The sequence below is a fragment of the Balaenoptera musculus genome, chromosome 9 (assembly GCF_009873245.2).
Source record: "Balaenoptera musculus isolate JJ_BM4_2016_0621 chromosome 9, mBalMus1.pri.v3, whole genome shotgun sequence".
Classification (NCBI taxonomy): domain Eukaryota; kingdom Metazoa; phylum Chordata; class Mammalia; order Artiodactyla; family Balaenopteridae; genus Balaenoptera; species Balaenoptera musculus.
Window position 1 is genome coordinate 49,624,140 of NC_045793.1, and position 15,526 is coordinate 49,639,665.

Here is a 15,526-nt window from a genome sequence, read left to right on the forward strand (position 1 = left end):
GGCCTCATGTGCAGCTTTATCTCTGCTTTCTCTTCTTTCTGAGTTCCTTCTTCTCTCCCCTTCCAGTCCTAGGAGAATGCTGTCCATTAGAGGCAGATTTTGTAAAGAAATATTCATTTTCGAGAGGAGAGCCCTATAAACAACCTAGAGAAACAAAAACAGTAGCTCACAATAAAAATGACAAAAACCATCTGATTGGATATAAAATCTCAAGAGGATAGGGATATAAACCTTAGGAGCTGGGAGATCAATTGGTATGTCGGCCTGTGTTGTAAATAGCTCTGCTATGTAGGTTCACATAGTTGAAAGGCAGACAGCATTTCAGCAGTTAATTATAGAAACCTGTAGGGCTACATTTATTGGTTGCAGGAGGTCTATTCCAGCTAAAACCCAATAAACCAGGAAGAGAGGATCAGGTAGGAAATGCTCCAGAAAGCAATAAATAGATTTGGGAGGGGACCCAAATCTAGGAGACTGTCCCCAGTAGCTGAAATAATTTTTTCTTCGTTGTCTTCCTCCTTTCCTCGGGTTTTGGTTTGTGTGGAGTAGAGGATTAGGGTGGAGAGAAAGGCAAAGAAGGGAATTGTTTCTCTATCAGTTACAAATGTGGATCTTGCACTCTGTACCAGTTTTTGGAAACATTGCTAGCATGTCAAGAACACTGAGAGAGGCTCCTTGGAAATTATCCAATTCCTTAAGGTACTTTCAACACCTGTGAGTGACTGGGCAGAGGTTAAAAAAGGTTAAAGTCAACTCTGTTGATTCTGCTACTCAGATTAAAAGGTTAAGAACAACCTAGGCACGTGAATAAATAAAATGCATTCAGGGGAGTGGTTCCTATTGCCCTAGCCACTCCTCACTCTTTCCTCCTGTACTACCTTTCCGTAAAACCTGCAAGTCTTTCTTTGGTGTGCCCATGGCTCCCAACCCTTTCATGAGCTCAGAGAGGATGAGAACCCTGCTAACTATCGCCCAAGGGTTCAAAGATTCAAATATGTACACCAAGCACAGATACAAGAAATGAATAAATCTCCTTCTCTCTGACACACATACATATACATTACCTTCTGCATTTTTCATTTACCTTTAGTTTTTACTTATGAAATGGATGCAGGATTTTCAAACATTAGAGAAATATATACTGGAATAGAGAGTGCAAGTTTCTAGCAATTCTATCCTTCAAAGAAAACAATATTAAGTTGTTTTCCTACAATTTTTCAAGTTTATGGAGAAACCGTTGGGTAAAATAAAATCAAATAATTTTAAACAGTTATTGCATTCATGGTAGATTTCTGTGAATGTTTCTCAACGAACAGACACTAAAAATACAAATGCTAACATCAAGAGACCCACGTTTTATTGAGGTTAAAAGTGGATCCCTGTACTTGGAAAGACTGGGAATTTCTGCTCTTGCTTAACTATTGCAGCAGCTGCCGCGAGTCAAAGTTATGCCCTTGACTGCAAGGAAGCAACACATGCAGTTACAACACTCCAAGGGGGCGGTTCTGAGGGTCAGATGCTCCAAGGAGGCGGTCGTGAGTGACAGCCGCCGCCTCCCACACACCCTTGGCGTTTGGTAAACAAGGAGACTCCAGCCCGCAGTCTGCAAATGAGGGAGGAGCTTGGGGGCGGGGCCAGGGCTCCGGATGTGCTAGTACGAGAAGGCCTCCTATTCGTGGTTCGCAAAGGGAGAAGGATATGGGAATTCTGATTGGTCTGCTTCCCTGTCCGTAAGGGGATTGACGTCCCATTTCCCACCGGGCCGCGCCTCTCGGCTCCGCGCTCCTCCCCTCGCGGGTAGGTGCCCGCCCCGAGCAGCAGAGCGCGTGCGCGTGCGGCCCCACGCCGCAGCCGATCCCGCCCGCCGCACCACGCACCCTAGCAGTCAGTGGGTGAGCTGGGAGCCGCGGAGGTCACCGTGGGGAGGCGGGGCGGGGGCAGCATGGCAGCCTCCTTACGGCTCCGTGGAGCCGCCTCCGGCCTCCGGTACTGGAGCCGCCGGCAGCAACCGGCAGTGGCCAGCCTTGCAGCGGGTAAGGACCTCGCGCCTTCTTCCCCCGTCCCTCCTCCGGCCGCCCGCTTCGCGCGCCCTGACTGCTGAAGAGGTCTTTTCACCGGAGGCGCTGCGGTTGGAACGGGGCTTAAAACCCAACATTTTGACTGGTTCCAAGGCCTGGCCTCTTCTGGGCTCGCGCCACTAGTGCTTCCCCCCATTCTCCCCACCCAGATCTAGATGAATGGGGTTCGGCGTCCTTTTGGGACTTAGGAAGGAATGGGAAGAGCTTGGGGTAGAGAGAGGAGTATTTGGGTCCGAGTCGTGCTTCTTTGGAGTTAGGGCTTTGAGGACAATTGGAGGGCCCAGCCCGAGGGGCTACCCCCTACCCACCCCAGCGACCCCTGGCCTTGCAGCGCCCCGGGTGGGCGCGCTCTCCGGCCGCAGCCCTGATTTTTGTTTTAATCACCTTAATTGTTTCTGATGTTTTTACACAAGTGAAGTCTTACAAATCAGGTGATCAGTCTTTCCAGCAGTTTTAAATCACCCTTGACCGGTCAGGCGGGCTTCCACCGCTTCTCTGTAACTGTGCTACCTGAAGATGGCACTTCTGTCAAATTATTAACCAGAATACTTTCAACGTTCTCAAAATTGTGGCCTGAACCTATCCTGCTTCCGTCCCCTCCCACCCCTCATATCATTATAAGTTATGGAAGCTAACCATCGATTTAGGAAGAGGCAGTTTTTAGACCCACAGAGAACTAATCTTTCATTTTACAGATGGAAGAACCTAAAGCCCCTTGGATAAGTGAATTAGGATATTACAGCAGGATCTAGAAAGTAGTCCTTGATTCTTTATGATTCCTGCACTGTTCTTCTACAGCAGGATTCCTCTTCAATTGAAAAATTGGTTGATTTGTGGGGAAACTGCCATTGTCTTCCTGTAAAATTTTTAGTTTTGAAAATGCACTATTTAGCACTCTCATACTTGGGAGATTGAAAAAGCCTTGGTATTAATTTTTTCTGATCTTTACTTAAAAAAAAAAAAAAAGGCTGGGAATTGAGTTCTTAACAGCCTTCCTTCCTCCCCCTCAGTAAAAATCTAAGCAGAAGAGTGAATTTCCTCTGGCTTGAAAAGGGAAAGCTTCATATGATGGGAGAGAACAGATGTCTGATACAGAATCACAGAAATGAGATACAAACTCACAGAAACTGCCAAACTTGAGTGTAACCACTGTTTGAGCTACATGTATTGAACTACAAAAAATGCCTCCTACATTGGAGATACTTAAAAAAAAAAAGATCACTCTTCTGCAGTAGTAAATGTAGCACCAGTTTTCACATGAATGCACAATTCTTTCAGTTTTGATTAGTCAAGGAAGACATACGTGCTGTTTAGTGGTTTTACAAGGTGTTCTAACCGTATTTTAATGAACCCTTGAAGTACCTTTTAGAGTTACAGGAAAGTTCTTAAAATTCATGGAAGAAGAGTCTGAGGCCTGTGACTATAATAAATGCTTCTGTAGACTGGAAAGGCCTACCTTGAAATGCTGGTAGACTACTTTGGCATATAATCTTGTTCTTTGACCCAAAGACATTGTAAGAATATAGATTTATGACAAGTTAAGAATTTGTGTGTGTGTGTGTGTGAGATGATTGTTTAAAATGCTTCAGTAATTGTTTTTACTCTGTGGAATTGTTTTAAACATTTTTGTTAATTTTAATTTACTACAAAAGTGTTAACTTTTTTGATGTTGGAGTCTTAAAAGAAAAATTATGTGCCAGTTTGGAGTCTAGGGACATTAAGAAAAAGAACTGTGTTCAAATAGTAACATTATTTAGTGTTCTGAATTCTGTGGGATGTTTGTCTCCATGGTATGTTTAAGATGTTTATATCATATGGAGGGTAATATTATAAAGATCTATACAGTTATTTACAGTTTGAAAAAAATGAAATCTAAAAGTTGCTGGTAATAGCATGTCTTACTTTTAAAATATTTAAAGCATCGAAAAGGAAATAGAAAAATGAGAAATATTAAACTAGACATACATTACTATTTTTTTCATACATTACTATTTCATCACCATTTAATAAAAGTAAGTTTTATGTTTTATCTTAAAAGATAATTAAATTTAGTTTCAGACTTCTTTGTACAGCCAAAAAAATGACAGATGTTGACCCTCTACAGTCATTTGATTCACTAACAAGTACAAGGAAAAATAATTTGTAACAGATCATCTTAAAGCGACCATCTGACCAAAAGTGGAATGGGAAAATTAGCCAGCATTATAGACAGAAATGGGAATACAGTTCTTTTTTATTATTGGCTCTTTGTGTGTGTACGAAATCTGCCTTCAAAACAGCATAACTCGTTGTATAAATAAAATATATAATGCCATTTTTTTCCTCTTTACATTAGCTTCTAGGGTTGCACATGAAACTCTGAAAAGCTGCACATGACCCTGGGGACCAAAAGTTGACCTTAAACTTGTGAAATTGCATAAGGAGAATACAGTTGACCTTTGAACAAAACGGGTTTGAACTGCATGGGTCAGCTTATGCATGGATTTTTTTCAGTAAATTTGTACTACAGTTGGTTTAACCTGCAGATTTGGAGTCATGGGTGTGGAGGGCCAACTGTAAATTATACTTGGATTTTGTGAGGAGCGTCAGTGCCCCAACCCCACTCATTGTTCAAGGGTCAACTGTATTTCTAAAATAACTTGACCCAAATAATAAAGGCCTTTATAGAGTAAGTCACTACCCTTAGTTTAGTAACTCTTAGCATTAAAGCAAAAAGAATGCTTATGACGTAATATGTGATAAAGTAGGACACAAAGTTGTATATACAATATAGAGTCTTATAATGAAAAAATGCATTCAGAAGACTAGAAGGGCTATACAAAATGCTAACTGATTATTTTTGTGTAGTGAGATTAACTTTTTCCCTTATGACTTTATACTTTTCCGTATTTTTCAGTTTTCTACAATGAATTACTCTGATGAGAGAAAAAAACTTTTAGAAATGTAAAATAACCTATTACCAATTTTTGCATTTTGAAACTTAAGAGTCGCCTGATTTTTGGTGGCACTTCATGTTACCAAGATATGGATAACTTTGTCCATGTCCCATTGGAGAAAAAGGTCATAATCTGTAAATTTACATCTATAAATTTAGAAACTAACTTTGCCAAATTTTCTGGCTAGTTTCTTCCTCCTCCTGGCTGCTGCTTAAGTAGTGCTACTGAGAGTCACAGGAGTTTGCTGATTAGATACAATCTTTTCTTTAATCTCTAGTTCATTTCCTATTACATACTCTGATTTTTCACAGCATTCCTAAATCTTTTACTTAGGGCTGCCAATCTGTGAACAGTCATCTGCAGAGAGATGGAGGTACCATAATTGGTTTAGGTAATTTGGAACTTGACCATAGGTCTGGGAGGAAAGGATATTGGAGAGTCAACCTGCAGCATTTGCTTAATGGTTGCTGCAATATAGATTATCTTTGCTGGATCCACTTTATCACTATCTTTACTCTTGCTTCAGCACTGACTTTTATCCTCATTTGATGAAAACTCTCTCTAGTTAGTAATTCATTCATATAACGTTATTAAACACTCACTGTGTGCCAATTTATTTATTTCATTTCATTATAAAAGTAGTTACAAAAGTTACATGCACATGGTAAAAACTCAAAAGTTTATAAAATGAAAAGTAAAAGAGTCTTTTCTCTAACTCTGACTCATCAGTCCAACTTTCTAGCTGTAACTGCTGTTTCTTAAGCATCTTACAGAAATTTGAAAACATTTAATGCTTATGTATTCTTTTTTCTCATATACTGTATGTTACTATATATAATGCTCTGCATCTTGCTTTTTTTCACTTAATAACATGTCCTGGAGATTTTTTTCCTTATACTTTTAGATAGATATATCACATTCTTTTATTTATTTATTTTTATATTTCTGGCTGTGTTGGGTCTTCGTTTCTGTGCGAGGGCTTTCTCCAGTTGCAGCAAGTGGGGACCACTCTTCATCGCGGTGCGCGGGCCTCTCACTATCGCGGCCTCTCTTGCTGCGGAGCACAGGCTCCAGATGCGCAGGCTCAGTAATTGTGGCTCACAGGCCTAGTTGCTCCACGGCATGTGGGATCTTCCCAGACCAGGGCTCGAACCCGTGTCTCCTGCATTGGCAGGCAGATTCTCAACCACTGCGCCACCAGGGAAGCCCTATCACATTCTTTTGAACATTACATACTATTTCATTGTATTGATTTTCTATGAAATATCAAGTACCTTGTTAATGTATATTTAGTTATTATAAATTAAGTGCCCTGTTAATGTGTATTTAGTTATTTTTAATGTTTCTGTTGTTACAAACATTCCTATAGTAAACTATATTTTTGTGTTGTTCAGAGTTTATATATAGTAGAGGTCAGCAAACTGTGGCCCAATAGCTGGGTCCCTGTTTTTGTAAATAAAATTATATTGGAAAACAAGCACAGCCACTTGTTTTTATATTGTGTATGGCTGTTTTAAAACTATAGTGGATGAGTTGAATAGTTGTGACAGAGGCCTCATGGCCCCAAACTGAAATTGTTTACCCCCTCACCCTTTAAGAAAAAGTGTGCTGACCCCTTACGTATAGTATAAATTCCTGGAAATGGAATTACTGGGTCAAAGAGTATGTACATTTTAAATTTAAATTTTATAATAAAATTCAAATGTAGATCTTTTTTCAGATTGCTGTCTAAAAGGATGACATAAAATACAGTTCTACAGTGTATGAGAGTATATGTTTTATCAGTCCTTTCTAACCAGGTGTGAGTTTTATCAAAGAAACACATTTGTCCAGCTGATAGGTGAAAATGGTATTACATTGCTTTGTTTTGCATTACTCTAGTTATGACAGAAGTTGAGCATTTTTTCAAAGTTTTTTTTTAATATTTTCTGTTAACTGTCATTTTGTGATTTTGGCGTACTTTAAAACAATGGATTATTTACATTTTTCTTCCAGATTTTAAAGTTATTTGCATATATAGTAAAGTAGCCCTATTTCTATTGTGTGTTGCAAGTAATCTTCCTAGTTATTTGTATTTTGTCATGTTTGTGATTTTTTTTTGAGATGTGCTAAGTTTTTCCCCCTTGTTTTATTATGAACAATTTCAAACAAAGTATTGAAAGAATAATGCCATGAACATCTGTGTACTCTTTGCTCGGTGTCAACGGTTGTTAACCAACCTTTTGCCATATTTGCTTTATTTCTTTCCAAGTATATTCATATCCCACCTGTATCATTTGAAATTAAAATGCAGACACTATGACACTTTCAACCCTAAATGATTCAGCGTGAATCTCCTAAGAAGGACTGTCTCCTACATAACCAAATTACCATTTACCTAAGACAATTAGCACTTCCCTGGTATCATCCTAATATACAGCTCGTATTTAAAATTTCATAATTTTCCTTAGAATGTCTTAAGACTTTTTCCCCCCCAAATCCAGATCCATTCAGACTTCACACGTTGCATTCGGTTGATATATCACTTTAGTATCTTTAGATTGAGAAATGTCTTCTCTTGTTTGTTTTTTCTGTAAACATGTTGACTCTTTAAAAACAACTTTATTGCAATATAGTTGACTTACAATAAACTGCACGTGTTTAACGTGTACAGTTTGATGAGTTTTGATGTGTATATACCTGTGAAACCATCAAACCATCATCACAATCGAGACAGTGAATGTACCCATTCACCCCTCCCCCATCAGTTTCCTCATGCCTCTCTACATACTCATACATCTATAATTGTACAGTTCCACTGGCTAGATAGATTCCTATCTTGACAGTTGTTTTTTGTTTCAGTTCTTTAAAGGTGATGCTCTCCTGTTTTCTCACTGGCTTTGTTTCTGACAGGAAATCTGCCTTCAATCTTATCTTTGTTCCTCTGTACATATGTCTTTTTTCTGCCGGTTGCTTTTGAGCATTTTGATTATGATGTGTCTTGGTATAGTTTTCTTCATGTTTCTTGTGTTGGGGTTCATTGAGCTTGGATGCATGGGGTTTATGGTTTTCATCAAATTTGGAAGTTTTTCCCATTAGTTCTTCACATATTTTTCTTGTCCCCACTTTGCTCTCCTCTCATTTGAGGACTCCAATTTCGCTATGTATTTGGCTGGTTGAAGCTGTCTCACTGCTCACTAATGTTCTTTTTATTTTTTAAATTCTTTTTTCTGTGTTTTGTTTTGGATAGTTTCTGTTGCTTTGTTTTTAAGGTCACTATCCTTTTCTTCTGTAATTATATTATAATCCAACCTATTGCTGTGTCCTTTTACTACTGTATTTGAAATATTTTCCATATCTGTCTTTTCTATAGCCACCACTCTTTATTAACTCTGCCCTTACTGTGGACTGAATGTTTGTAACCCTTCAAAATTCATGTGTTGAAATCCTAATCCCCACTGTGGTAGTATTAGGAGGTGGGGCCTTTGGGAATAATTGGGTTATGAGGGTGGAGCCCTCATGAATGGGATTAGTGGCCTAAAAACAGGAAGGAGAGCTTGTCCTCTCTCTCTGCTCTCCAGAGATACAAGAAGATGGTCATCTACAAGCCAGGAAGTGGGCCCTCACCAGGTACTGGATCTGTTGCCTACTTGATCTTGGTCTTCCCAGCCTCCGGAACTGTAAGAAATAAATGCTTGTTGTTTAAGTCATCATAACAAATATACTATGGTATATTTGTTATAGCAGCTGGAATGGACTAAGACAGACCTAGACAGTCACTTTTATGTTGGTCTTTTTGCCTCCAGGCTCTTCCTTTAGTTCATCCATTGTACACTGCTGCCTCATTTCTGTCCTAAAGCATGGGTTTGGTCAAGTCATTTCTCTTGCCCAAACCTTTCAGTAACTACCTGTCTTAGTCTGTTTGGGCTGCTATAACAAAATACCATAGACTGGGTGGCTTATAAACAGCAGAGAACTATTTCTCACAGTTCTGGAGGCTGGGAGTTCGAAAATAAAGGTACTGGCATATTTAGTGTCAGGTGAGGGCCTACTTCTTGGTTCAAAGACGGCCGTCTTTTCACTGTGTCCTCACATGGTAGAAGGGGATGAGGGAGCTCTCTGCGGCCTCTTTTGTAAAGGCATAGTCCTGTTCGTGAGGGTTCTCCCCTCATGATCTAATCACTGCCCAAAGGCCCCACCTCCAAATACCCTCACACTGGGAATTATTTTTTCAACATAGAAATTTTGGGAGAACCAAACATTCAGTCTGTGGTACCACCACTTGCTTACAAAATACACTCAAGTTGTTTAGAGCATACTTCCCAGCCTTCCACATTATGGTTGCATTTTTTCTTTCAATCTTAATCTTGCTGTTTTGTTTCTTTGTGCGTCCTGTAGGAAGAGTGGAGGGCACTTAAAAATGAAGAACCTAGAGTCAGATTGGCTGAATATGAATTTTGGCATTACAACCTTATAAAGTCTTGGGCATTTTATTTAAACTAACCAAGTGTCAGGGACCTGAGCTGGAAGATAGGCTTAATGATGGGATGGGATGGCAGTGCTGTTTATAAAGTACTGAGTATAGTGTCTGGCATGTAGTAAAATTGCCACAAATATTAACTTTTATTGTTATTCATTTTTTCTTGGCTTTCCTATTTCCTTGCATATGCTCATGTGCATACTCATTCCTTTTCTATATGGAGCTCCCTTTGTTCCTACTCTAATTCCATTTGAAAGCCTATCCATCCTAGAATACTCAGGTCAAATGCTAGCTTTTTCAAGTTCCCAAATCAGATGAGTTCTTTAGTATCAGCATTATTTTTCATACTTTATCCTTTACTTTCATGTTTTAGTGTCTGTGTACATAGTTGTCCTCTTGTGTTTTAAGCTGGTTGAAAGCAAGGACTGTATGTCATTTGTGTCTTTGACGGCATCTGCCATGGTACATATGATAGTTGCTTCATGTTTGTTGAATGTGTGAATGAATTATGGTTCTACCTTGCTATAGTTATTAAGTGTTTGACTTAGAGTGAGTTGCCTGTTAAAATTAACTGCATTTAAATAATGATATTCCTAGTTTCTAATGTTCTTAGTTAAATTATACCTTTTCAAGCTTAACACAGTAGTCAGGCACACCAGTTGTTAGTATTAGAGTTCTCTTACAAAGTATACTTCTCATTCTGCTTAGTATCAAAATAAAAATTCAGTGAGGTGTCATTTCTCTGTCATTAAACCCCTTGTGAACCAGAAAGTTAGGCACAGGACTCCTATCATACCCAGCATGTTAAACTCAGCACTGGTAAGGCGATGATGCACAGGAATGACACCCATCTCCATGAGACAGTCATGGAGTTCATAGGAATTAAATGTGCTTCTGACCCAAGAAGACCTCTATTGCTTAAGCATTAGGGCTTCAAATAATTTGCTTTTAGGAAATCTCATTACACTGAGATTAAGTTGAAGGAAGAGCAGGGATCCGTTAGTTGAGAGGATCTGAAAAAGGGTGACTGTGATTAGTTGGTGCACTACACAGTTTTAAAACTGGAGTCCTTGAAAGAAAAAGGAAAAATAAAGCCGGGAAATGATAGGGAAAAGGGCAAGTGGAGTTATTTCTCTTTGTTCTCTCACTAGACTGTGAACTTTTGGAGGGCAAGGACCACATCTTGCTTGTGTCATAGTACTTCATGCAGTAAATACTTGAGTGGAGTTCTAAATCTAGAAATAGAGAAATCGTGTCTAATATTATTTTCATGGTGATGCGAATGCTGTCTGCTCTCTTGCAAAAAGCATTACCTTGAATTGTATGCCCCAGTGTGATTTCAAAAAGCCTTTTGTAAAAAGGAAGAAAATCAAATCAAACAGAACCTGCATACAGCTTTTTGTGTGTGTGTGTGTGTGAATTTATTTATTTTTTTTGGCTGTGTTGGGTCTTTGTTGCTGTGCGTGGGCTTTCTCTAGTTGCGGCAAGCGGGGACTACTCTTCGTTGCGGTGCGCGGGCTTCTCATTGCGGTGGCTTCTCTTGTTGCGGAGCACGGGCTCTAGGCATGCGGGCTTCAGTAGTTGTGGCTTGCAGGCTCTAGAGCGCAGGCTCAGTAGTTGTGGCTCATGGGCTTAGTTGCTCTGTGGCAGGCATGTGGGATCTTCCCGGACCGGGGCTTGAACCCATGTCCCCTGCATTGGCAGGCGGATTCTTAACCACTGTGCCACCAGGGAAGCCCTGCATACAGCTTTTTAAGAACAATTTTCTTTTTCTGTAAATGGAGATGCCTCTTCTCTGAAAGTGCACGGAGTTGTTATCTCAGGGTCCTGAGACTGTTACCCTGGCCATGGAAAGCCCATGGAAGTGTCCCCCTGCTCTCTCCTAGGACCCCATTTATAAACTGGTGACTTTTGGTTGAAATACATTCTTCTGGGTTTAACATTTTTATTAAGATTGTTTTTTATACCATTGGAGGGGATGGTTTCTATAAATGTGGAAGTGGGAAGGTAAAACGTTTTCCCATTCTTGGACCTTGTCCAAGATACAGGTTTTTATTGAATACTTCCAGTTTTTAATACACATTATTAAAGAAGGTAATATAGATAAGAGAATCTAGGATACTTCACTTAACAGGTAAAGTATATAATAGGTATTTAATAAATGATAACATTAAGTTTATTGTTAAAAATAGTAAAGGGATGTTATAGAGATAGAAAGCAGAAGAGAGAATGCTTAAAATTTTATGATTGCTTCCTGGAGAACTATATACTCAGAAGTTAGTCTGCCTATACATTGTTGATATCTTTAAATGATCATTAGTTTAAAACTAATCTTTAAAAAGTTTTTTTTTAAATAGAAAATATCAAAATAACAATTGACTTCTTAATATTGAGTGACTATTTACAATAAAACATGTTATCTGCTCCTGTTAAAAATAATGTATTGAAATCAGTGTGTTCTAGGTCAATGGCTTCTAAGACTCCAGTTGGATTCATTGGAGTAGGCAACATGGGGAATCCAATGGCAAAAAATCTCATGAAACATGGCTATCCACTCATTATTTATGATGTGTTCCCTGATGCATGCAAAGAGTTTCTAGATGCAGGTGAACAGGTAAGACCTTTTCTTAAGATTTTTTTAGATTTTGATGTTTAAAAATGTTTTTTAGATTTTGATGTTCCACATTCAAATGAGTGACATCTTCTTAGAAGTATACACAATGGATTTGTAAAGTTAACTTGTTAATTTTATTTCTCTATATGTAATATTATATATGTATATATTATATGATATGTAAAATATGTATACACACACACACACACGAGACCGTGTACTAGTAACTGAATTTAGGGTTTTTCTTCAAGATATGAAGGAAATTCTTCTTGTACAAGTTGTAGAGTGGTAACTGAGGGCTGAATGTAATCCCAGAACTGGGTGAATACTAAAAAATTCCTGAGAAATACAGAAAAAGGTTAGAGAACAAATAAATAGTCAACTTCTAGATAATAGACTTGAAATAAATACTGAGAAAATGCAATGCGTACATAAAAAACAGGTTTAAGCAACTTAGAGGCTACTTGCAGATCTGGATATCCTCCATCTCCTTCTCCATCATGGTTTGTGTGCCATTTGGGGGTGGCAGCAGTGTTGTTTGAGGATGTGTGAGTATAATCTTGGAACTTTTCAGGGTAGGGTTGTGACTGCTTATGCCCATATAGTCTCTGAATATTGACACTGTACCACCAGTGCAGCAGGTTTACTGATGACCTTAAGTAGCTTAGGGACTTCGACTTGTTGGAGAGGTTTGATCAGTTCTTTTTTCTGGGAAAGGCGGCTTTACCATCTTCAAGGATGGTAAGGAGTTCCAAGTTGATATTCAGTCTGGCTTGAATTGTTTTTTTGAGGAGAAAGATATTACTTTTTGGGATAACACATCTATTTGATGTTGGCACTTTATATATGTTGGTTTATATATTTATTTGTAAGAGTAACAATGGTACTTGGTCTCTAAACAGAGGAAATATCTTCAGTTAAATACAGAATTCAATCAAAGTAATAACAGCATATTCTTCTGGCATTTTGGAGAAGAATGTTCCCGAAGTTTTCATGTGTGTGTGTGTTTATGAAAGATCACATGAATTTCTCTTCCTCTTTCTACCCCTTCTAGTAATACAGAGGTGGAAATTGAATGGAAACTGATTTACCCTGGACTGGCAAAGCAGAAGCTTAGGGCCTTTCAAATTGTGACCAAAGCCATTACTCTTCCCTCTATTCCTGTAGCACTTAACAACTTGCCTATGGAGAACTGAAATGGTCATCACCCCTTTGTGAATCTCTTTTCTGCTGCTTGCCAGATTTCCGGAGCTTTCTGATGCTCTGCCTGAATTGCCTCATACTCTGAAGTTATCCTTTTACCTCCATTTCCCAACAAAATTCTTATTTTTTTAGTGTTGCTAATTTTAGGTAGGTGTGAAGGAAGGCTACCTTAAGAATAAGACTTATACTTGAGTGAAGGAGACATTTACATTTTAAAAGAGACAGAAAAGAAACTAATATTTAATGAGTACCTACTACGTGTCAGGTCTTTTACTAAATATTTTGTACATATTATCTAATTTTATCTTTGTAACAGAAGTATTTTCAGGGAACTGATGCTTGGAGAAGTTAAATAACATCCCCAAGGTTACACAGTGAGTGAATGGCAAGAGCCAGGATCTGAACAAAGGTCTGTCTTTGACTTTGGAGCTTTAGCTCTTTTTTTTTTTTTTTTTTAATTTTATTTTTTATCTTTGGCTGCGTGGGTCCTCGTTGCAGTGCACGGGCTTCTCATTGCAGTGGCCTCTCTTGTTGCGGAGCACGGGCTCTAGGCACGCGGGCCTCAGCAGTTGCAGCACGTGGGCTCAGCAGCTGTGGCTCATGGGCTCTAGAGCACGGGCTCAGCAGTTGTGGTTTGCGGGCTCTAGAGCGTGGGCTCAGCAGCCGTAGCGCACGGGCTACGTGCTACATGCTGCTCCACAGCATGCGGGATCCTCCTGGACCAGGGCCCGAACCCGCGTCCCCCACATTGGCAAGCGGACCCCCAACCACTGCGCCACCAGGGAAGCCCTAGCTCTTTTAATTACATGATGTGTAGTCACTAATTAATGAAATTTATGTATGAGACATTTTTAAGTGTATGTGTGGCATCTTCCTTGATGATTCTGAAATGTAGCTACCTGTTACCTATTTATAAACTAGACTACTAGAAAATAAAGTGCCTAGATTTCTCTTGGATCAGTTAATGTCAGGCCAGTAATGATTATATACCACACCCTTATTTAATATGTTGTTCTGCACCAATGAAATTTGTTGGAATTAAATAATAGTTATCTATTATGATGGATTGTATAGTGAGTGGGTATACAGTGGGTTGAATAGTGGCCCCCCAAAAGATGTCCTACAAAATTCTTAGAAGAAAACATAGGGGTAAATCTTCATGACCTTGAATTTGGCAAAGGATTCTTAAATATGACACCCAAGATCATGAGCAACAAAATTAAAAATAAGACTTCATCAAAATTGAAAACTTTTGTGCTCCAAAGAACACCAGCAAGAAAGTGAAAAGGTAACCCACAGAATGGGATAAAATATTTGCAAATCATATATCTGATAAGGACTTGTATCTAGCATGTATAAAGAAGTCATACAATTCAAACAGAAAGACAAGTGACTCAATTAAATGGACAAAGGATCTGAATAGACATTTCTCCAAAGAAGGTACAAATGACCTATAAACACATGAAAAGATGCCAATATCATTAGTTATCAGATAAATGCAATCAAAACCACAATGAGATTTCCACACCCACTGGGTTGGCTAGAATTACAAAGTCAGATAACAAGAAGTATGGAGAAATTGAACTATCACACACTGCTGATGAGATTGTAATTCTACTCCTAGGTATGTATGAAAGAGAAATGAAAACACATACCCACACAGAAACTTCTATATAAATGGCAGCATTATTCATTATAGCCAAAAGATAGAAACAACCTAAATGTCCCATCATTGGTAAGCAAAATGTGGTATATCCATACAGTGGTATATTATTCAGCCATAAAAAGGAATGAAGCACTCACACATGAAAGTCCAGAACAGAGAAATCTGTAGAGACAGAAAGTAGATTAGTGGCTGTTTAGTGCTGGCTGGGAGAGGAGGGGAAAGAGGGAGGCAGGCATAGGGGAGAGATAGCTAATGGATATGGGATTTTTTTCTTGAAGTGATGAAAAGTTCTACAATTGTGATGGTTGCACATATCTGTGAATACACTAAAAACCATCAAATTATATACTTTAGGTGGGCAAATTATATGTTATGTGAATTATATCTCAATAAAGCTATTTAAAAAAAAGATAAATGTCCAAGTTCTTACCCTTGTGAAAGTGACCTTATTTGGAAACAGGGTCTTGGCAGATGTAATTAGGTTTAAGATCTTGAGATGAGGTCATCCTGGATTTCAGGTGGGCCCTAAAGGCAATGATGAGTGTCCTTACAGAGAGCCACAAGGGGAAG

The 15,526-nt window shown here is 38.9% G+C and overlaps 1 protein-coding gene across 2 annotated transcripts in view; it reads left to right on the top strand.

Annotated features, from left to right (window-relative positions):
• Positions 1-1,835: 1,835 nt before the first annotated feature.
• The window catches only part of HIBADH (3-hydroxyisobutyrate dehydrogenase), a 105,879-nt gene continuing 92,188 nt past the window's right edge, over positions 1,836-15,526 (top strand). Inside the window, exons 1-2 of one of the 2 annotated variants that reach the window (XM_036863138.1) lie at positions 1,836-2,033; positions 11,927-12,087. In XM_036863138.1, the coding sequence (XP_036719033.1) occupies positions 1,943-2,033; positions 11,927-12,087 (252 nt within the window). In that variant the 5' untranslated portion in view covers positions 1,836-1,942. The remainder of the gene's footprint in view (positions 2,034-11,926; positions 12,088-15,526) is intronic. The other variant, XM_036863137.1, reaches the window with a different exon arrangement.